Source organism: Epinephelus fuscoguttatus, linkage group LG4, assembly GCF_011397635.1.
Source record: "Epinephelus fuscoguttatus linkage group LG4, E.fuscoguttatus.final_Chr_v1".
Taxonomy (NCBI): Eukaryota; Metazoa; Chordata; class Actinopteri; order Perciformes; family Serranidae; genus Epinephelus; species Epinephelus fuscoguttatus.
Window position 1 is genome coordinate 411,596 of NC_064755.1, and position 23,873 is coordinate 435,468.

Genomic DNA, 23,873 nt, shown 5'->3' on the forward strand with positions numbered 1-23,873 from the left:
GTGCTGTTGATAGCCCCCAAGTGGCCCAGGAGGCACTGGTTCCCAGTACTCTTTTGCCTGGTTCACGGTCAGTCATGGGCCCTGCCAGTCAGGGTCAGATGGGGGGTCAGATATGGCATCCCAAACCGGAGTTTCTGCAGCTTTGGGTTTGGCCCCTTCTCAGTCCCTCCCTCAGGGGTTAGATGAGGCTGTCCTGAGAACCCTAGGCAATGCCCGGGCTGAAGTGGAAGGTATTCTCTGTGTGGTGTCGCAACAACCAGGTGGATCCACTCACTTGTCCAATTGAGCTGGTTCTTTGCTTTCTGCAGTCCATTTTGGACTCAGAGAGGGCTCCCGGCACGATTAATGTGTACACCACTGCTATTTCCTTCTTCCATGAGGCTGTTGGGGGCACTACAGTAGGGAGACACCCTTTGGTCCCTCGGTTCCTTAGAGGGGCATACCAGCTGCGACCAAGTAGGACCCCCAGGGCTCCATCGTGGGATCTCCCTGTGGTGCTGAGGTCCCTGAGGCAGGCCCCTTATTAGCCCATGGAACAGTCTAGTCTTAGGTTTTTTTCCCATAAGACTACTTTTCTCTTGGCTGTGTGTTTGGCCAAGAGATTGAGTGAACTGCATGCTCTATCTGTGAGTGAGTCTTGTTTGAGATGGAAGGCTGGTGACTCGAGTGTGTCTTTATGGCCTAACCCCTCATTTCTTCCTAAAGTGGTGAACCCTCAAACGGTGAATCGAGTGATTGAGAGCAGCGCATTTCAACCTGGTCAGGCCCCGCTACAGGGGGATGCTGGCGTGCTTATATTGTGCCCATTGAGGGCACTGAGGGATTATGTTGCGTGCACTCAGTCTTTCCAGGGCTCACACTCTCAAAAGTTGGCTAACACCTCTGGATCCAGGGTGGGCTTTTTTAGAAGAGGTTTAATTACAGCTACCTTAAAGGACTGTGGCACATTGCCTGTCAATAAAGATGTATTCAGCATGTCTAATATGTGAGTGTTGACTAAAGGTAAGACTTCCTTAAGTAGCTTAGTTGGGATGGGCTCAAAGAGACACTGATGATTTGGATGAAAAAATCATTGTGGTCAATTGTTTAAGAGAAATCGGGAAGAAACTATCTAAATATATATCAGGTTTTACAGCGGTGTTTGAGGGCAGATTGCTTCCGTTTGAGGCCAGGAGATAATGCATTTTGCCTCTAATAGAATTTTGTCATTAAAGAAGCTCATAGAATCATTAGTGCTAAGGGCTACAGGAATACAAGGCTCAATAGAGCTGTGATTCTCAGTCAGCCTGGCTACAGTGCTGAAAAGAAACCTGGGGTTATAACAAATAAAAGTGGCTGTGAGGTTTTCCAGGTCGGGTGTAAAAGACTAAGAACAAGGCTTTCAAAGGAATTATAATCTAGTTTAGGTTTAGAGCTGATTAACAGACTAGAGTTAAAAATGGATACAACTCCCCCTCTTCGGCCGCTGCCTCGAGGGATATGGGTAGTATTATGACTGGGAGGAGTGGATTCATTTAGACTGACATATTCATCTTGACACAGCGAGGTTTCAGTGAGGCTGAGTAAATCAATATGATTATCTGATATTAATTTGTTTACTAACACTGCTTTTGATGTTAGACAGCTGATATTTAACAGTCCACATTTAATTCTCCTGTTTTGTCTTTCTGTCACAGAAGAGGTTTTAATTTTTATTAGGTTGTTATGCACAACTCCTCTTTGTTTAATTTTAGATTTAGCTAATTTAGGTGGTTGGAGGACAGACACCATTTGTGTAAAACTATGGGTGGATAACTGCACTAAAAGCTCAGAGAAGTGTGTAAGATTGTGACTCTGATTCCTGGTCTCGACTCTGGGTTGTCAGGGTTTTGAATTACTAATAAAGTTGGCAGGTTTCTAGATATGAGAGCAGCTCCATCCAAAGTGGGATGAATGCCGTCTCTCCTAATCAGACCAGGTTTTCACCAGAAAGTTTGCCAATGATTAACAAAACCCACATTGTTTGCTGGACACCACCTGGACAGCCAGTGATTAAATGATGACATGCGGCTAAACATCTCATCAGTGGTCCAATTTGGGAGGGGTCCAGAGAAAACTACGGAGTCCGACATAATTTTAGCATATTCACACACCAAGGCAACATTAATTTTTGTGACCTCCGATTGGCGTAACCGAGTGTCATTGCCGCCGAAGTGAATAACAATCTTATTAAATCTACGTTTAGCCTCAGCCAGCAGTTTTAAATTTGACTCAGTGTCGCCCGCTCTGGCACCAGGGATACATCTGAGTATGGTTGCTCGTGTTGCTAACTTCACATTTCTCAAAATAGATCCGCCAATGACCAGAGTTTTCTCCTCAGCAGGTGTGTCACTGAGACATGGAAAAATGGGTGGAAACATGAACAGGCTGGTGGTGAACAGTGGGCTTCAGCTTGGTACTACGCTTCACTACAATTACCCAACCTCCCAGCTGCATGGGGGTTACCGGGGGACCGCTAGCAGAGGCTATGCTAAGTGGCTCCGCGCTGGCTACAGGGGGCTGGCTAACTACCGCAGCTACAGACTGATTTCCATGGTGCGAAATCACGCTTCCAATTCACTAAGCCTCTCCTCCAACGCATCAAATAAACTACACTTGTTACATTTACCACTGTCGCTAAAGGAGGCAGAGGCATAACTGAACATCTGGCACACTGAGCAAGAAAGAGCAGGAGAGGGAGAAGCCATCGCTAAGTGTTAAGCTAATGTAGCTAACAAGGCTAATAACGTGCAAACAACAGCTAAGATTAGCAAGAGAGTCGTTAAAGAGAGGAGAGCTATAAGTGCTTAAACAGAACTAGTGTGGGTTAAGATGTGAAGTAGATGTTAAGCAACTGAAGTGTGTAGAAACAGAAAACAAGCTGGTGGGAGTTTGCTGAGAGCAGCACAGAGACGCTATCACAGAAACACCGGAAATTACATAACACGCTTACAACAGTATGTCAGCACATCAGGGGTCCCGCGGGCCAAATCTGGCTCATCCCACAAATGCATGTTCCTTACAAATGTGGCACCATTTCAAAATAAACAGGCTTTCCAATGGTGTAAGATTTATTGCCTAGAAGCATTGTTGCAACAAAGAAATAATCTACCAAACACAAATTCCCTTACTTTTTGTGCTGAGTTTATTTTTTAGAGTCGTAAAAAGCAGGTCAATTAACACATAAAATTACATTAACACTGGCGTTTGTGGTACAATTTGGTTATTGAAAGTAATAACTCACAAATATAGGGCCACTGAAAGCCTTACATACTTACATACTCCACCTCTTGGTTATGTTCAGCCTCCTCATCATCACTTTCCCCACTGCTGTCATCTAGAAAACAGAGCAGCCAATGTCAGTGTTCTGGATGACTGTGTCTGTAGCCACTCAAGAGTTTAAGTAAGGTGAACTTTGTAAAACTTTGCAGGGAATTCCAAACATGTATACAGTGTCTATACTTGCACAGTTTGAACATCTGCACATCAGTGAAATTACATAGTTAATTAATAAAATGGATTTCTAACTAATGGGAATCAACTTAAGGCAAAGAAATAAAATAATTTCAACAGGAGGCACTGGGGACAAAGGATGTCTTAAAAATGAGGGTTATTTTTTTCTGTTACTGAGTATATGGACCACACTATATCCACAATACACCAAACAAGAAAACACACTGAGAAATGCAGTGCCCTCTGTTATATACAATTCACTTTTCAATCAGTTAGTTCCAATGGGATCAGCCAGCCAATCTGGTTGGAATACTGCCATAAAAAAAAATCCCAAAATGAAAGTATTGTATTGTATATTTATGAATTGTGTCACTATTTTACATATTTTATAAATCTGCACATCCAAGTCAGTAACTGCTCAAAGGTCCTTCTGCTGAATCTTGACATGAAGTGAATACTGATACTGTACCTGGTTCAGCATCCATATTTGGGACAGCTTGTGGCCATCCAGGCAAGGGGAAGGTGTATGCAGACTGATCTGATGTCAGTGGCAGAGGAGTTTTTGGAAGACATTTCCTCATCAGCTGCACAGAGGACTCTACCAGAGATTCCATATCTTTACTCAGCAAACATGTCTGCAGAGGAACAAACTCAGTGAATAGATCCATCTATACAAAAATCAAAGGTTTGTACTGTCTTGTTCTAAAATGTGACAATTTATATCGATCAAACGGAATCTTGGGAGGACCCTGCATTATTTAAATTGAATACTTCACAAACAGCTTGTGAAAGTCTTTTGAATATTTGTGCTATGACTTTTAACTGTCCCTTAAACCTTGTGTGTGTATGTCCACCTGTAAGAGCTCCTTTTTCATTTTGTGTTGCACGATGGGACAATGTTTATCAATGGAACAAATTCAGTGCTTTGAATTTATATGCAGGTACTTAAAAGAGCACCAAGTTATAATCTTTTTTCAAAACATACAATTCTGCAAGGGGCCACGTGACCTGAAGACAAGATGGCCGCATAGGTTTGTTGCTCTCACCCCTTCTTCCCCAAACCATCTAATCTTACATAACAGTTCAACCTTTCTCTGTGTTTTAAACACGAATATCCAACCGGCTACATGGGCTCGTCCTCCTGCAGGCCCACCACCCGCAGAGGGATCCAGAAGGGTTCGGTGCATTGTGGATTGGGCAGCAGACCAAGGTGGGGGCCTTGGCGGTCCGATCCTCGGTTACAGAAGTTGGCTCTTGGGACCTCACCTCGACACATAGCTCCGGCTCAACACATAGTTCCGGAACCCGAGTGGTGTTCAGTTACTGGACTTCTGTGCGGGTTGCAGTTTGGCCATAACTAACACCATGTTCAAACATAAGCATGTCCATCGGTGCACGTGGCACCAGGACAGCCTAGGTCGCAGGTCAATGATCGACTTTGTAGTCGTATCATTTGACCTGCGGCCATATGTTCTGGACACTTGGGTGAAGAGAGGAGCAGAGCTGCCAACTGATCACCACCTGGTGGTGAGTTGGGTCAGATGGTGGGGGAAGACGCTGCGCAGACCTGGCAGGCCCAAACAAACAGTGAGGGTCTGCTGGGAACGCCTGGCGGAAGAACCTGTCCAGATGATCTTCAACTCCCACCTCCGGGAGAGCTTCGACCGCGTCCCAAGGGCAGAGAGGGACATTGAGTCCAAATGGGCCTTGTTCTGCTCTGCCATTGTCGAGGCAGTGGTTGTGAGCTGTGGCCGCAAGGCCGCTGGGGCCAGTCGTGGCGGTAAGCTGTCAGGATGAAGAAGGAGGCCTACAGGGCATGGTTGCTCTGTGGGTCTGACGGGTACCGGCGGGCCAAGCGGAGCGCAGCGGCGGCAGTCGTGGAGGCAAAACTCGGGTGTGGGAGGAGTTCAGTGAGGCCATGGAGGAAGACCATCGATTGGCTACAAAGAGGTTCTGGCAAACCGTGCGGTGCCTCAGAGGGGGAAGGCGGCAACTTGCTCACACTGTTTACAGTGGGGGCGGGGAGCTGCTGACGTCAACTGGGGACATTGTCGGGCGGTAGAAGGAATACTTTGAGGAGCTCCTCAATCCCACCAACACATATTCCAGTGAGGAAGCAGAGATGGGGGTCTCGGGGGCGGGTCATCCAATTTCTGGGGCAGAAGTTGCTGAGGTAGTGAAACAACTCAGAGGCGGCGGAGCCCGGGGGGTGGATGAGATTCATCCTGGATATCTCAAGGCTCTGGATGTTGTAGGGCTGTCCTGGCTGACACGCCTCTGCAACATTGCGTGGACATCGGGGGCAGTGCCTCTGGAGTGGCAGACCGGGGTGGTGGTCCCCATCTTCAAGAAAGGGGACCAGAGGGTGTGTTCCAACTACAGGGGGATCACACTCCTCAGCCTACCCGGTAAGGTCTACTCCAGGGTGCTGGAGAAGAGGGTCCGGTCGATAGTTGAACCTCGGATTGAGGAGGAGCAATGTGGTTTTCGTCCCAGACGTGGAACCGTGGACCAGCTCTTTACCCTCGCCAGGGTGCTGGAGGGGGCATGGGAGTTTGCCCAACCAGTCCACATGTGTTTTGTGGATTTGGAGAAGGCTTACGACCGTGTCCCCAGGGGCATCCAGTGGGGGGTGCTCTGGGAGTATGGGGTTGGTGGCCCCTTGCTAAGGGCCATCCAGTCCCTGTACCGAAGGAGCATGAGTCTGGTTTGCATGGCTGGCAGTAAGTCGGACTCCGCCAGGGCTGCTCTTTGTCACCGGTTTTGTTCATAACTTTTATGGACAGAATTTGTAGGCGCAGCCGAGTGGTGGAGGGTGTCAGGTTTGGTGACAGGAGGATCTCGTCCCTGCTTTTTGCGGATGACGTGGTCCTTCTAGCTCCATCGAACAGTGACCTCCAGCTCTTGCTGGGGCAGTTCGCAGCCGAGTGTGAAGCGGCTGGGATGAGAATCAGCACCTCCAAGTCTGAGGCCATGGTCCTCAGTCGGAAAAGGGTGGATTGCCCACTCCAGGTCAGGGGGGAGGTCCTTCCTCAGGTGGTGGAGTTTAAGTATCGCGGGGTCTTGTTCACGAGTGAGGGTAGGATGGAGCGGGAGATTGACAGGCGGATTGGGGCGGCGTCAGCAGTTAATGCAGGCGCTTAACCGGTCGGTTGTGGTGAAGAAGGAGCTTAGCCAGAAAGCGAAGCTCTCAATTTACCGGTCGATCTACGTTCCAACCCTCACCTATGGTCACGAGCTCTGGGTAGTGATCGAAAGAATGAGATCGCGAGTACAAACGAAAAGAAATGAGTTTCCTCCGTAGGGTGGCTGGGCTCAGCCTTAGAGATAGGGTGAGGAGCTCAGACATCCGGGAGGGACTCGGAGTAGAGCCGCTGCTCCTCCACATCGAGAGGAGCCAGTTGAGGTGGTTCGGGCATCTGGCAAGGTTGCCTTCCGGACACCTCCCTTGGGAGGTGTTTTGGGCGTGTCCAACTGGGAGGAGACCTCGGGGCCACCCCAGAACATGCTGGAGGGACTACATCACACGGCTGGCCTGGGAACGCCTCGGGGTTCCCGCAGAAGAGCTGACGGAAGTGGCTGGGGAGAGGACTGTCTGGGCTTCTTTGCTGAGGCTGCTGCCCCCGCGACCTGGACCCGGATAAGCAGAGGACGACGAGTACGAGTATCCAACAATGCAGTCTCAGAGACCTAAACAACCATGGTCAGCCAAGCAACCCAACACAAATTCAAGTGAAACATCGAACAAACCCAACAGTGGTATGGAGGAGAAGCTAACTACCACAATCAAGCTCGCCATGGCCGAGCAACGCCATTTCATGGAATCCAAGTTCACAGAACTGAACGATACACTGAACAAAATGTGCCATGACATCTCCTCCTGCACAAAGGATGTATCTAAACTACGTTCAGATGTTTCAGTTCTTTCCAAGCGTATTTACACCACAGAGAAGAACAGTGTGGACAACAGGGGTAAGATAACAGAGCTGGAATTTAAACTTGCCAATGTAGAGGACTGGAACCGCCACAATAACATCCGAATCAGAGAGATTCCGGAGGGCATGGAGGGCTCCAACACCTGTCAGTACATAACCACATCCCTTGGTTTCCTTTTTTGGATGACCAAAATATTGAAATTGCGAGGGCTCACTGCACTGGGCCCCAGCGGGACAACTCCTCTTCACCCAGGACACTCATCTGTAACATGCTCCGGTATTCCGACCGATACCGTATTCTCCAGGCAGCCCAATGTTGTCCCCTGAAACTTGGTGGTAAAGACATCCACCTCATGGCGGACTACAGCAACTTCACGTTCACTTGCCTCCGCAAATTCTCTTCATCCATTGAGGCAGCGAGGAAGTTGGGTTTCCAGATGCTCCTGTTGTATCCTGCCAGGCCGAAGCTGATTCCGCGGATCCGCTCAATATGTAGTTGACACTCGCCAAGAAGCCGTAGACTTCATCAATAAACGAGGAGATGATGATGACTGATGTAAGAATACGGACTCCAGTGCTTTAAACCCGAGCCAATGGGACTCCTTTTTTTCCCTCTCTTTTTGCTCTTTGCTCTGGTTGATGTGTGAGCATTGACAGGCAAGTGTGTGAACATAGTTTCATTTCTTATTTCTAAAAAAAAATCTTCAATTGTTATTACACTTAAAATCAATCAATCAATCAATCAATTTTATTTATAAAGCCCAATATCGCAAATCACAATTTGCCTCACAGGGCTTTACAGCATACGACATCCCTCTGTCCTTAGGACCCTCACAGCAGATAAGGAAAAACTCCCCCCAAAAAACCCTTTAACGGGGTAAAATGTGGTTCGTATGTGACAAAGAACTTATTGTTGCAACATCCAATATTGCAAAATATATTTTTATTTATCTCTGGGTATTTTTTTTTCTTTTCTTCCTTTTTTCCAGCTACACTTAAATTTAACCCACAATGTTGCCAATGTTCTTTTAAAGTTGACGGACTGTAATTCTGTTATTAGGTATAATACCTTATTTCATTCTAGGGAATGGGCATTGTTGTCTGGGCTTAACCAGCTTTCTCAGTGCCAGGTGTCTGACAGTAAGGGTTTTTTTCTGGGTTATTTTTGATATTCTATTGAGTGACTATGTTTTTGTTTCTGGTTCTCTTACTTGTTGCATCTCAGAGGGAGTTACTGTTCATTATTGGGTTTGGCGGCAGGGAGATGGTATTGTTTACCTTATGGCCTCAACTTTATTTTGGGGACAGATTTACTTCCACTTCTCTCTCTCTTTCTCTTGCTGCAATTAAGGTTTTTCCATCATAGCTACACTATAGCTTGCTAGTTTTAATACAAACGGGCTCAATAATCCAGTCAAGCATGCTGCTTGTTTAGACTTTTTATGCAGTAAAGCAGTAAGCAATGATATCTCCCATTTTAGTAACAAAAATTATTATGTGGCTGCTTCTAGCTCCTTTACTTCCAAAACCAGAGGTTCTTTAGCAGTGTTGAGGCATACTTTGTCTTTAACCATCTTGGAAAGCTAATGATGATTCTGACCCGGAATTTTTTACACATCTGTCAGACCTTTTATCCAGTATGCAGGAGTTTTCCCTAATACACAGAACAGATATGAATGCCACTGTTGACCCCACCCTTAACCATTTTGGCCATTCAATTCAACAATCACAGAATGCTTCTGCATCTACTCCAAATAAACTTATTGCAGACCTCAGCCTTTTTTATATAGACACATTTCGTGCTATTAATCCATCAGTGACCCAATACAGCTTTTACTCTCATAGACACAGGACTTACTCCCGCATTGGTTATGTGTTTACTTCTGCCTAATTCATAGTTCAGTAATTTTACCCCTCTTTCTGATCACATTACTGTGTTGTCCAGGATTACCCTCAGAGATAACTAAGATAAATGAACCGGAGGCACAACTAATCGAATTAGAGCATAAACAACAAGTTTCATTGTCTGACAGTGTAATATTAACCATTAATACTATCTGTTCTGAACTGAACTCCTTGTTAAGGCAGAGAGCAGAATATTAAGGACTCGGAGGAATTACTAGTTTAATGGCCCAAGACCTAGCCACCTCCTTGCTTTGAGATTAAGACAAAATGAAAAATTCTCAAATATCACTTCAATTAGTTCTGCACAGGGCCTGTTAACAGGCCCGAAGGAAATTAACACAGAATTTTAAACACTTTTTTTTCTAACTATTCCTCAGAAGTGACTCTAGATGTTGATGAGAGTAACAACTTTATGGGAAACATTAACCTCCCATCTTTATCCCAGGAGGAAGCAGACCACTTGGGGGCCCCTATTACATTAAATGAGCTCAAGACGGCCATCTTTGGCATGAAAAGGGGAAAATCTGTGGGATGGGATGGTATTCCACCCAAGTTTTACTCAACCTTCTGGGATGAGCTTGGACAATACATGTTAGATATGATTCTTGCTGTAGTTAAAAAGGGGTCCTTCTTTGGTGACACCAACATGGCTTTACTTGCTGTCTTGCCTAAACCAAATAAGGATCCCACCCTATGCAGTAGCTATAGGTCCTTGAGCGTTTTATGTACAGACGTAAAGGTGTATGCCAAAGTCTTGGCCTCTAGGATTGAGACACATATGACCAAACTTGTACACCACGACCAGACTGGTTTTATAAAGTCTCGTCTGACAAGTGACAATATTCGCAGATTACTTCATGTATAAACTTTTCAAAAGATATCAAATCACCCTGTGCTGTGTTGTCACTCAATGCCGAAAAAGTCTTTGGTCGGCTTGAGTGGCAATACCTATGGGAGGTGCTTGGGAGGTTCGGCCTTGTTCGGGGGTTTCATTAAACTGGTTAAGGTACTTTATGCAAATCCTTCAGCCATGCTGATAGCCAACATTATTATATCAACCCCAATCCCTGTCTCTAGAGGGTCCCACCAGGCCTGTCCTCTCTCTCCTCTTCTATTTTCTCTTTCTTTAGAACCTCTAGTCCAAACAATAAGGCAATATCCCCTAATTGAACCCATCACTTTTTGTAATAGTTGTACACTCTCACCCCATGTCTCATGTGTCTATAGTCCATGGGGTGAGAAGCTCTTGAGTGTCTGTTGTACTGAGCTGTGTATACTTGTGGTATATGTTTTTTCTGTGGGGCCATATGGTGGGGGGGATTCCTTGTATGTCTTGTTTGTGTTTGCATTGAGTGTGCAAACCTGTGACGAATGTTCTCGTGAGGCAAAAGATGAATTTCCACATTAGTGGACAATAAAGATTTTTATTCTATTCTATACACACCATTCTTTGTCCTTATTTGCAGACGACATACTACTGTATATTAATAATGCCCCCTCCTCAATTCCTCACATTTTGGATGTTTTTACCCAATTTAGTTCAAATTCTGGATATAAGATCAATTGGTCCAAGTCACAGCTAATGCCTCTAAATCCACCCTCATCAGTTACAGGATCTTGTTTATTCAGCCCTGCCTCCTAAACTCGCTAAATGTCAGCTTGGTCCAATTATGTCTTCTTTACCGTCAACATGGCGGCTGGGAGAAAATCACACTCAGACCTCTTTAAAATGGCACACTCATAGTCCCATGTTTAATAATTTCAATCTTATTACAGGAGATGCCCCTTTTTAGTTCTCACATGGTCTACAAGGTACTGAGACCTTATCAGATGTATGGGATGACAAAGGAATAAGATCTTTTAATAATTTGTGTACTATGTACAATGTCCCAAGAAGTTCATTTTTCTTTTACCTTTGGCTCAGATTAGCAATGTGAACCTATGGGGTTCCGTGGGGTGTAGCTTTAACAACTAATCCACTTCATTCTTTGCTAGATGTGGGAGGTCAAACTAGAGGTTTAGTGTCTAAGATTTATTCACTCTTAAACTCTATGTGCAAACCTCTGACAATAAACCAAATCTGGAGTGGGGATCTTAGCTATTTGGTGGATGAAATATGGATGACATTTGCTGGTTATCAGTTTGGAATATTTTTCTTCTCCATCTTGCTCCCCCCCTCCACACCATTGTATCTTTCTATCTCTACTACTGATCATTCTGCCGACATCTCTTTGGTCCCCCTCCCTTCTTTACCCCATCTCAGTATAATCAACTCTCACTTTTACTCACAACAAGACACACCCAACATTTTAACATGCAAACACTCAACCTGGTAACATGGAATGTATGTGGCTTCCATAATCAATCAGACTAAAATCATCAATGATCTCATCAAATTAAAGGCTGATATATACCCCATACAAGAAAATCATTTAACAAACTCAGAACAACAACACATCAACAATTTTCTCATCAATTTTCTCATGAACATACAACAGTAAACAAAGAGGTGTTTCAATTTTAGTAAATAAATCCATTCCACTTGTCCATAACACATCTATTATTGATCTAGACAGAACATTTATCATCATTAAGGCATCTTTTAACCACACAACATTCACACTCGTCTATATCTATGGCTCCAACAATGATGAATCATCCTTTTTCCATAACTTCTTCTCTTTACTAGGTGAATCAACGAACATCATATTAGCTTGAGACTTCAATACTGTTATCAGCCCTTCAATTGACCGCTCAAGTATCTCTGGCAACTCAAGAAACTGGCACTTCACTGAAATAATTAAACAATACATGGATGATTATGGACTTGGCAATAGTTGGAGAATGAGAAACCCAACACTGAAAGAATATTCATATTTCTCCACCCTTCATCAGTCTTACTCCAGAATTGATTTCTTTTTTGTTAGTAACTCACTCACCCAATACATCCAAGAGAACACAATTCATTCAGTTATAATCAGCGATCATGCCCCAATTTGACTATCAATAAACATCCAAGCACACATCAAACCTCCTACAACATGGCGTTTTAATACATCATTCTTAGAAGATTAAGATTTTAACTCCATGATCCAAAGAGATTGGGCGTCCTTCCTGGAGATGAACGACTCTCCAGAAATCTCACCATCACTGTTATGGGAAACAGGTAAAGCAGTTTTAAGAGGTAAAATCATATCATATTCAACACACAAAAGAAAAACAGCAACAGGAACTGGAAAACACCTTAGAGCAGCAAATTAAACTTTTAACAAACCAATATACTAATAACCCCAATGAACAAATACAAAATGAATTGAACCAACTTAAAACTCATCTGGAAAGTATTATAAGAAAACAGTTTCTTATCCAACAACTCAAATATGACAACATTCAATACAGTAACAAATCAAGTCAATATCTGGAAAATCTACTACAGCACAGAAAAGAGAAAGCACTTATCCTGTCAATACTTAACTCCACAGGCAATATTACCCAGAATCCACAGGAAATAAACGACATCTTTCACAAATTTTATAGTAATCTATACTCCTTGGATCACGAACGAAACCAATCAGAAATAGATACCTTTCTAAATAACCTGGAATTACCTACACTACCTAAAGCACAAGCAAACATTTTAGATGCACCCATTACCCTTACAGAACTTAACAAAGCCCTTGACAAAATACCAAACAATAAATCACCTGGACCTGATGGATTTCCGGACGAATTCTATAAATACTTCTGGGACATTTTATCACCACTATTTTACTAGTAACTAGTAGTAACTACAGAAATTAAAACTACCTCCACCATACCTACACACATGAATACTGCTGTTATGACACTTTTATTAAAACCTAATAAAGATCCAACTCACCCTTCCAGCTACCACCCACTCTCACTCATCAACACCAATTTAAAAAATATTACCAAAACACTTGCAGCCAGAATAGAAACAGTCACCCCTATTCTAATCTACCCTGACCAGACGGGCTTCATTAAAAACAGACATGTATCAGACAACATCCATAGACTTTTTAACTTGATCAATATATCACAACAAAAACAAAACAAACCCATAATTCTATCTTTAGGTTGAAAACGCATTTGACAAGGTAAACTGGAAATTTCTATTTAGCACCCTACACGAGATTGGTTTTGGAGAGTCGTTCATCCATTGGATAAGAACACTGTACACCTCACCTAGGGCCACAATAACCACAAATGGGATCATGTCACCAAACTTCACACTTCACCAGGATGTCCACTCTCTCCATCCCTGTTTGCCATTTTCATTGAGCCACTTGTAGCAGCAATACATCAAAACAATAAAATCAAAGGGATACAGGATGCCAGTTTACAACATATAATTAGTTTATATGCCAACGATTTATTATTATATCTACGGAACCTATCCGTGTCACTACAGGAAACTTTGAATATCATCAACAATTTCTCTACAATCTCACACTACACAATAAACTGGAATAAATCAACCGTACTACCTCTGTCTGAACACACCTGGGATTCTGCAGCCCAAAATCTCCCCCTTCCACTTAACACTACCAATATCAAATATTTAGGCATTAATATTTCCTCCAGGCTGTCAGAGTTATTCAACCTAAATTACACCCCATTGCTAAAAGAAATATAAGATGATCTCAAACGCTGGACCAAGCTCCCACTCACTCTCATAGGATGAATAGCTACAGTCAAGATGAAAACCCTTCCTCAGATCAATAACTTGTTTTCAGTGATCCCCACCACCCCCACCGACAAATGGTTTAACACACTAGACTCTGGGGCACTGGTGGCTTAGTGGTAGAGCAGGCGCCCCATATACAAGGCTGTTGCCGCAGCGGCCTGGGTTCGACTCCAGCCTGTGGCCCTTTGCTGCATGTCACTCCCTCTCTCTCTCCCCCCTCCACGCTTGTCTGTCCTAAAGACTAAAAAGCCCTAAAAAATATAACCCCCCCCCCCCCAAAAAACACTAGACTCTATAACAACTCAGTTTTATTGGAACAACAAAAAAACAGAGTCTCACTTTCAACATTACAAAATAGAAAATCACAAGGTGGCTTAGGAGCACCAAACTTTCTCCACTACTTCCTGTCAAATCAACTGCAATATTTATTTAAATGGACACAAAAGCACAACTACAGCGATCCCTGGCTAGATTTAGAACAGAACCAAGGAAGCCGGATGAATGAAGCTCATGATGAAGCTAGCTGAGTTAAGCTAACACACCGGTGCTGAGAAAAACAGGATATAAAACAAATTATGTGAATGTGAATAAGAGTTTGTTGTGTGTTTTAAAAAAGGCCCTTAATCTGCTGTTTGTTCCAGGACACTGGCTTTGACACGGTGATATTACGCGACTGTCAAAATAAAAAGGTGACCGGATGGCAGCGTGAGACCGCGAGACCACTGTGAGATTTTGAGATTCAACATGGCGGCGCCTAGCTGCTAGATTAGATATCAACAAACTAGCCAAACAAATATAGTTAACAACCCCAATAAGAGGAAGAAGACCGACTCCGCTACCGATACACAAGACTTATTATCCTCCGAATTTAGCATCTTGGAATCCATCAAGAAGAAGCTGGAAGTGCTCGGTATGCTTCACCAGGAGATAAAAGACCTGAAGGTAAGCTTGGAGTTCACTTACCAGCAGATTAGTGACCTGCAGCAAAACAACGCTGAACTCCGCTCCACCTTAGCGGCGGTCACTTCAGATGTAGATCTCCTCAAAAAGGAAAATAAACTCCTGAAGGAAACTGTCCTCGACTTGCAGTCCAGAAGCATGAGAGACAATTTAATCATTTCTGGCATCCCGGAGAGCACACCAGACAACCTAGAAGTCCAGGTAAAAAAGTTTATGGTGACGGCTCTCAAGATCCCGACGGAGACTGTCAACAACATCACCTTTCACCATGTCCACAGGCTCGGACCCTGAGAAGGTCAGCATCCTCGTCCGATTATCGCCAAATTCGAACATTATCAGCAGAAAATGCTCGTTAAGAGTATTTGATTTGAACGATCAGTTCCCCAGGGAAAGTGTTATATCCCATTTTAAAAGAGCACAGGCAGAAGGGAAATAGGACCTCTCTTGTGGTCGACAAATTATACATAGATGGGCAGCTGTTCCGCCACTCTACCACCACCCCATGGCTCTTCTAAGTGAGATAAGTGCCCCTAAAACCACAAAACAAAGTAGAACCATAGCTTAATTGTATTATAAAAGGAATAAAACAAAAAAAAGACCAAAAGATGTGTGTATGCATGTATATATACATATTGGGGCTGCACTATTCTTGAAATAAATAAATAAATAAATATATGTATGTATATTTCATTCAAAATGATACTCTGACACATTTCTCCTGCAACAGATAATTAAGCATTCCTGCGATTGCAATGCAATTAATCATGCGGCCCTGGTATATATGTATGTATGTATGTATGTATGTATGTATGTCTATATGCAGATGTATATGTATGTACATGTGGATATATATGTATATATAATGAACACAACACTGACTTAGTGAAAAGGAAAAAAAAGGAAAAAAAAAATCTCACAGGGTCTGAATGTACACTTCACATACTCCACCCAGTATTCTCCCTTTCCTTCTCTATTTTTTTTCCCTCCTTCATGGAATATATGGATGATTTTGGGCTTGGCGATGGCTGGAGACTCAAATACCCATCGAAGAGGGAATATACTTTCTTCTCTCCTGTGCATCGCTCATTTTCAAGAATTGACTTTTTTCTCTTAAATAACTCCATTTCACAAAAAATTACCACAAAAATACACCCGATCATTATCAGCGACCATACACCAATATCACTCAATTTGCAAATAGAAACCACCCATAAACGGCCCCCAACACGGCCCTCTAATATCTCTTTACTTAAAGACCCAGACTTTGACAAAATGGTGAGATGGGAGTGGGCAAACTTTCTTGAAGACAATGACTCTCCACATTTATCTCCATCTTTAATATGGGAAACTGGGAAGGCAGTAATCAGAGGAAAAATTATATCATACTCCTCCTACAAGAAGATACAGGAATTGCAAGCAGAAAAAACATTGTGGAAAAAATTAAACAACTAACACAGGAATATGCAAACAATCCAAGTGATCACGTATGGACCCAATTACAGTGTACAAAATCGCAACTGGACAATATTCTATCAAAGAAAACTGAATTTATCATACAGCAACTAAGATATAATAATTTTGAACACAGTAACAAATCAGGAAAATTTTTGGCTAATCAGCTCCAACGCAATAAAGAAAAATCTCTGATACCAACAATCCAGGGGCCATCCGGAAATTACACACAATCTCCTCAGGAGATCAATCAGATTTTCTATTCTTTCTACCATAACTTATATTCAACAGTAAACGATCCAAACCCAGAAGATATTCAGGCTTTTCTCGATAACCTAAATTTACCTCAGTTATCCACGGAACACAGAAATATGTTAGACGCCCCCCTTACTATTAATGACCTGCAGAGCGCATTAGACAAAATGCCAACAGGTAAGGCTCCAGGTCCAGACAGCTTTCCTGCCGAATTTATAAAACATTTCTGGACAATATTAGCACCACTTTTCATCAGGACAGTGACAGAGATCAAAAAGAACGGAGGTATAAGACCTCACATGAATACAGCAGCAATCAAATTATTACTAATGCCAGACAAAGACCCCACACTTCCTTCTAGCTACCGTCCTCTATCACTAATCAACAGTGATATCAAAATTATCTCAAAGGCACTTGCTTCTAGACTGGAGAAAATAATCGCATCAATAATTCATAATGATCAAACGGGCTTCATTAATGGCAGACACTCAAGTAATAATGTCAGAAGAGTTCTTAATCTGATAAGTAAAGTACAACGCGTTAATACAAAAGCAATTATTCTGTCACTTGATGCAGAAAAAGTCTTCGACAAGGTCAACTGGTCCTTCCTATTTGCCACCCTGAGTAGATTTGGCTTTGGAGAGTCATTTATCCAGTGGGTATCAGCCTTATATAATTCCCCTAAGGCCACAGTCACCACCAACGGGATCACATCTAAAAGCTTCATTTTGCAGAGAGGAACCAGACAAGGGTGCCCACTCTCACCTCTACTGTTTGCAATATTCATCGAACCATTGGCTATGGCAGTCCGTCAGAACAGCAAGATCATAGGTATCCATTCCGCCAATTCAGAGCATAAAATTAATCTATATGCCGACGACATTTTACTTTATCTACAAGAACTGAAATCGTCTTTACATGAAGTATTTAATCTCATAACAAATTTTTCTAAACTTTCGGACTACTCCATCAACTGGTCCAAATTGACAATACTGCCAGTAACGGAGAACTCTTGGAATCCTGCAGACCAAAAATTTTCTCTTCCTGTGGGCAACATAAGATATCTTGGCATAAATATTTCACCCAAACTATCAGACCTGGTCCACCTGAACTTTAGCCCACTGTCAGATAAGATCTGTGGCGACCTGAAGTGCTGGAATAATCTTCCCATCTCCCTCCTGGGACGAATAGCCACAGTTAAAATGAAAATTCTACCCCAAATTAACTATTTTTTTTTCCATGATTCCATTCACACCCACATCGAAATGGTTCCCGTCATTAGATTCTGCAATTATAAAATTCTACTCAAAGAACAAAACAGCAAAAATTAGCCTAAGCACCCTTCAGAAAAACAAATTGGAAGGGGGACTGGATGCTCCTAACTTTAAACATTACTATTTAGCGAACCAGCTACAATACCTATTGAAATGGTTATATCCTAACGAAGACTACAACTCCTGGCTTGAACTAGAACAGGTGGACTGCAACAATATAAAACTCTCTGACCTCCCGTTTATCACCACTACACTCAGACGTCATAACTGTTTTAAGAACCCAATGATTGCTTCCACCTTATCAGCCTGGTGGAAAACACTAGAAATCACAAACTCTCCGATAGAACCTTGCTTGCTCTTTCCAATTTGGCACAACCCGGATTTTGAAATTAACAAAAGACCTCTCCATTTTAGCACATGGGAGATGAAGGGAGTAACTCATCTCCATCACCTTTTCCAAGACAATATACTTATGACATACACAAACTTATTTCAAACTTTTGAAATAAGAAATGGAAATTTTCTACAATATTTACAATTGATAAAAACAATCAAGAGGAGAATTCCAGTGCCTCAGGACACTTTGCAGCCACCAGAATTTGTCAAACATATTACAAAGCTTTCTCAGAGTAATAAGAAGAACCTTTCTAAGATTTATAAATTACTGTCAAAGACCAGTTCTATACATTTACCAATTTTAAAACGGGAAAAAGAGCTGGGTGTATCACCGGACCCTGACTTCTGGACTCAGATATGCAAAAATACATTTAAGATGACAAGACACACTAATATACAACTTATCCAATTTAAAGTACTCCTCAGAACACACATCACCCAACAAAAGATGAATAGAATGGGCTTTAGTCAATCTGACACATGCACTCAGTGTACTCAGAGCACTGCTGCCACCTACTTTCATGCACTCTGGTTATGTTCACCCGTCCAGCACTTTTGGTCAACAGTCACTCAAAAACTCTCCTCCATTTTGGACTGCAGGATCCCATTATCTCCCATGACAATTGACCTCCCAAACAGCCACTGCAACTCTCTTCTTGTAGCTCTCGCCATCGCCAAGAAAACAATCCTAGTCAATTGGAAAGATAAACAGACCCTCAACATCAACCACTGGCTGAATCTCCTTGTAGAACATATTTCACTGGAGAAAATATCTGCTGGCCACAGAAACCAATTAACATACTTTACAGAAAAATGGTCACCATTTATCCACTCACTAAACGTGTCTGTATAGTGCCACTCAGCCTGTGAGCATATGCCACCTGTACATATAAATATTACAACTCAAGAAAGACTGTTGTGTAATACGTATGTAATGGGTTTCTGTTAATGATGTAACCCCTAATCCCTCTATCTCTCTCACCACAATATACCACAGCGGTTCATCAGAACTCAAGGTCTTAAGCATGTGTTAGGTGCACCTTCTCCCCCTTGAATCCGGGCCTGCTTCCTGGCTCTCTGGGGGATCGCGGGGCCGGGCGGTTTCCCCTGAGGGCGGGTGCGTCTGGACTGCTTGCCCTGTGTGCCTGGGGGGGTGGGGTCTCCTTGTGCTCCCTGGGCCTGGGGCGGCGTGGCCGGCCCCCCTGGGGGGCTGTTTCCGCCCCTGGTGGTGCGGGGTGGGTGGGCTCCTCCCCCCCCCCCCTTCACTCTGCTCCCGCCCTTCCCCTCCCTCCTCCCTCCCCCGTCTCCCCATCCCTCCCTGATCCTCTCTCCCAGCCTCGGGCGGGCCCAGGGTCCTCCCCCGGGCTGGGGGGCCTGGTGTGGGGGCTGGGGTGTTCTGGTGCTGTGCAGTGTGGGCCTGCCCGTTGGTGTGCGGCCAACGGTGGGGGGAGGGTCGGATGGGCTGGGGGTCCGGCTTTGGGTCTGTGGCGGTCTGGGGGGGTACTGCGGGGTTGCGGGTTGGCCTGTGCTCCTGCGCGTCGGGGTTCGGGGGGGCTGGGTGGGGCCCGTCGTCCGTGTACCCTGGTGATGCACCTCGTCCTTCTGCTGGGGGTCGATTTGCTGCGGGCGGTGTGGCCCAGGTCGGGACCATTGCGGGGGCCTGACGCTGCAGTTGCTTGTGGGGCGGGGTTGGGTGGGGGCCCATTGGGTTTCCTTGGGGCCCGCCTGGCCCGCTGTCCATGGGCGCTGGGGGCCTCGCAGCACCGGGGGCCGGTTAGCGCCACCTTCTAGCCCCTCCCATCCATCCCTCCAGCCCTCGGGCCGGGGCAGGCTATGGGACAGTGGTGTCCGGTAGCCCTCCATGCTGCCCCCCGGCCCATCCTTATCTGTTCTCTGGGTGGGCTGCCCCGCCTGTCATGGGCATGTCTCTGGCTCTCTGGGGGTGCCGGCCATTGCCGCCCCGGGTCCCTGGGCCTGCGTGGTGTCCTGCGGCCTCTGCTGCTCCCTGGTCTTGGGGTCTAGGCGCTCCTGCGGTCTTGGGGTGCCATACCGCCCCCCTTCCCCCGCAGGGCTGGCCCTGGACCCTGGTGATGGTTTTCATAAACACATTGGGAGGGTTCAAATACATGCATGCATGTTTGATACTTCAGCTCTGTGACGCATCGCAAAGAACCGATGGGATCACTCCAAAGGGGCCCACTTGCGTCTCAAACCTACCACACCGCGCTGGCAGCTCTTCTCTACAATCGGGCTTTCCCCCTCCACCAAGACTCTCACATTTTTGGTGTTGAGTATAGACTACTCTTTTGTTTGTGTTTTTCAGTACAGTATAGTAGACATGTATATGTTTATTTTTGATAATCTGCATGGAGCACAACCACCTCAAGGCCACAATACATCAGCTACACTGCCTGTTTCTCCCCTGTTTTTGTTTGTTTGTTTGTTTGTTTATTTGTTTGTTTGTTTTTCCTCCTTCTTCTCCGCATGCACTGTCACTATACAACTCAGGACTTAAGCACCTGCCCCATCCCCCTTGCTTGTTTCCTTACTTCCCCCTTGACACACTTTGGTGTATCACGGCCCTCTCTGACTCATATTAGGAAGTTTTTCCAATAAAGGCTGTTGGGCTAGTCTCCAGGGAGGGTGGGTGACGGTCACAACCACGCATTATGGGTATAAAATACTTGACTGCAAGATTAACAGTGCATCAATCTTCACAAGAAGCTTACACCCTTTTGTGGCGCTAAGCTATGAAGACCAATGCAGACAAGTAAGAAAAAAAAAAAAAAAAAAAAAGAACAGAATCAATGACCTCCCCTTCCTACCACAATCAATCAAAAACTGAAATACTGTAAGAATACCATAATTCACACAACTCTGACAGCCTGGTGGAAAACCAACAAAATCACCAAATCATCACTTGCACTGTAAAGATACACTCCAATTTGGCACAACCTGGACTTTCAGCTTCTCAGCACCCCCATCTCAAAACTTTATAAACTTATATCCATCTCAGACACTTTCATAACACTCCCAAACACAAATCCAATCAGATCTCTCTACGGGCAAGCATTGAAGATTCTGGACAGAAAACCAAGACAGCACCACCACTGCAAGATTCTCTCCAAATACAATTTACTAAGCTTCGACAATGTAAGTATGTTATCAAACATTTGTTTCGTACATAAAATAATCAATAATGCAGCCCCCCCACCATTAAAAAAATTCATAGTCCCCTGCTCTAAACAGACAACAGGAGCTTTAAGATCTGCGACGAGAGGAGACTGTAAAATCCCACAAAGAAAGTCATCCTTTGGTCAATCTGCTTTCTCCATCAGGGCCATCAGAGAATGGAATAGACTCCCTAGTGATTTGAAAATCAACAGGAATTATCGCAGTTTCTGCCTTGCCACAAAGAAATGGCTCCTGAGTAAACAATGTTGCCAACACTAGGTGCTGCTGTCAGATTTCCTGTCTGATTTTCTGTCATTATGTCTCGTTTTGCGTTTCTCTCTTCTGCTGTTTATCTGAGCTCTGTTACAGATATTTCTGTCATATTACCATTGTTGGTATTTAATCATCCCTGTAATCCCGAATTACCATCGTTGGTATTTGGGTTTCTTATTGTTGTACTCTAAACTATAATCATCTCTGTAACTTTTTTTGCTGCTACGAGCACTTTGTCGACTACCAACAACACCACCAGCACTTTATCTATGCACATTCCTGCCTTGCACTTTATATCAGGAGCTGCTACTTGGACTGCCTTTTAGTGTTTTGTAAGTTGCTCCTCCCTGCACTGTAACAACTTGGTTATTTTAAATGTGGAAATTGTATGTCTGTATTGTCTCTGTGCTGTCCTCTGTTCATCTGTATTTTAGGTTTCTTTGTTTTTTAGATTGTGGTCTGTGTATATTATAAATTATATGTTGGTACTACAGATGGAAATTAGCATCTGGTGCTAAATCTGGTGCAACCATCTCCTCATCTCTTGTAAATGATTAATGCTATTGCACACTGTCCGCTGATAAACTAAATAAACTAAACTAAACTCAAAGGTGAAAATGACCTGGATCTAGCTCCCAAACCCGGACTTCTGGATATGAATCAATAACAACATCTTCTCAATGAACACTAACACAAATTTACAACTTATACAATATAAAACCATCCACAGAACCCACATCACTCGGGAAAATGTTTAAAATGGGATTGGCTGACACAGACACCTGTTCACAATGCACACTGGGTAGCACAGATGATTATCTGTATGCCACCTGGGTCTGTCAACCAGTTCACTCCTTCTGGACAGCAGTCACTGAGAAACTCACCACTATTTCAGGCTGCAGAATCCCATTGTCACGGTCACTCTGCTTCCTAGGAGATACCACAGAAGTAGCCCTCCAAACTAAACACAAAAAGCCACTACTCATCTTTCTAGCTATCGCCAAGAAAATAATCTTTCAAAAAAATCAACTTCATCACTCACTGGCTCAACTCTCTCACTGAATAAATTTCAATAGAAAGAATTGCTGCTCACAAAATAAACCATTTATCAGTCTTTAATGAAACTTGGAAATCATTTCTAACTCATCTCAACCACCTACCAATAAACCAAAGCCAGGTACATGACCACAGGTCCCCGCAATGATAAACGTCTTTCAAATAGCACAATACACCCAACTATACACACAAGCATATCTTTTTCCATTTATTTATTTGTTTGCGGTTTCTCCCATATCCTCTTTATTATTATTAGGGCCCGGGCAGCCTAAGCTGCCAGGAACCTATTGTTTTGCGGCATGTTCTTCTTCTTCTTTTTCTTCCGAGGAAATCATACTTCTCATGTGAGAAAAATCACCAAACTTTGCACAAAGGTCCAGTCCCATGCCAGATTGCCTCAGCTGCAAAAACAGGCCAATAGTCCTGATGGTGGCGCTACAGCAAGCTTCTAAAGTTCAAAATTTTGAAAATTCACAACAAATCAACCATATGTGCTACAGATTTGCAACTTTCACCAAAATGTAGCCCCAATACTGAAGAAACTTTTGTTTATTTAAACCTATTGCAAATTATGAAGGCTATCACTCTGTTTTTTTTTTCAAAAACTGTAAAACTTATTAAACCTATCTCCTCCCACAATTTTTGTTCAATTGACACCAAACTTGCTACAGAGCATCTTCAGACAGTCCTACACAAACGATCCACACAGATTTTTGATTTATCGAAAATTGGGCCTACAGTGCATCAAAATGTTTGACGTAAACGGTATTATAAACATATACTTGCAAAATCTTGCTAAATACATTTTCAATGTTCATAAAAAAAAATTTGGAGTCATGGTAGATGATGTTGATGAGAATTTTATCTCAAAACCTGAGTTTTTTTTACAGCATTTTGAATTTCGCTCTCATGCGAACGATTGGAGTCAATGTAAAAATGGTATTTTTAAACATCAGTTTTTCACTTATGGAGCCAATAAATCATTGTTAAAAACAAATTACAAACATCTCCATG

The 23,873-nt window shown here is 43.5% G+C and overlaps 1 protein-coding gene across 8 annotated transcripts in view; it reads right to left on the reverse strand.

Annotated features, from left to right (window-relative positions):
• The window catches only part of LOC125887522 (cytosolic carboxypeptidase 4), a 668,935-nt gene that overhangs the window by 382,724 nt on the left and 262,338 nt on the right, over window positions 1–23,873 (reverse strand). For all 8 annotated transcript variants that reach the window (XM_049574398.1, XM_049574403.1, XM_049574402.1 and 5 more), the window contains 2 exons: window positions 3,941–4,106; window positions 3,297–3,355 (listed from right to left, as the gene is read on the reverse strand). In XM_049574398.1, the coding sequence (XP_049430355.1) occupies window positions 3,297–3,355; window positions 3,941–4,106 (225 nt within the window). The remainder of the gene's footprint in view (window positions 1–3,296; window positions 3,356–3,940; window positions 4,107–23,873) is intronic.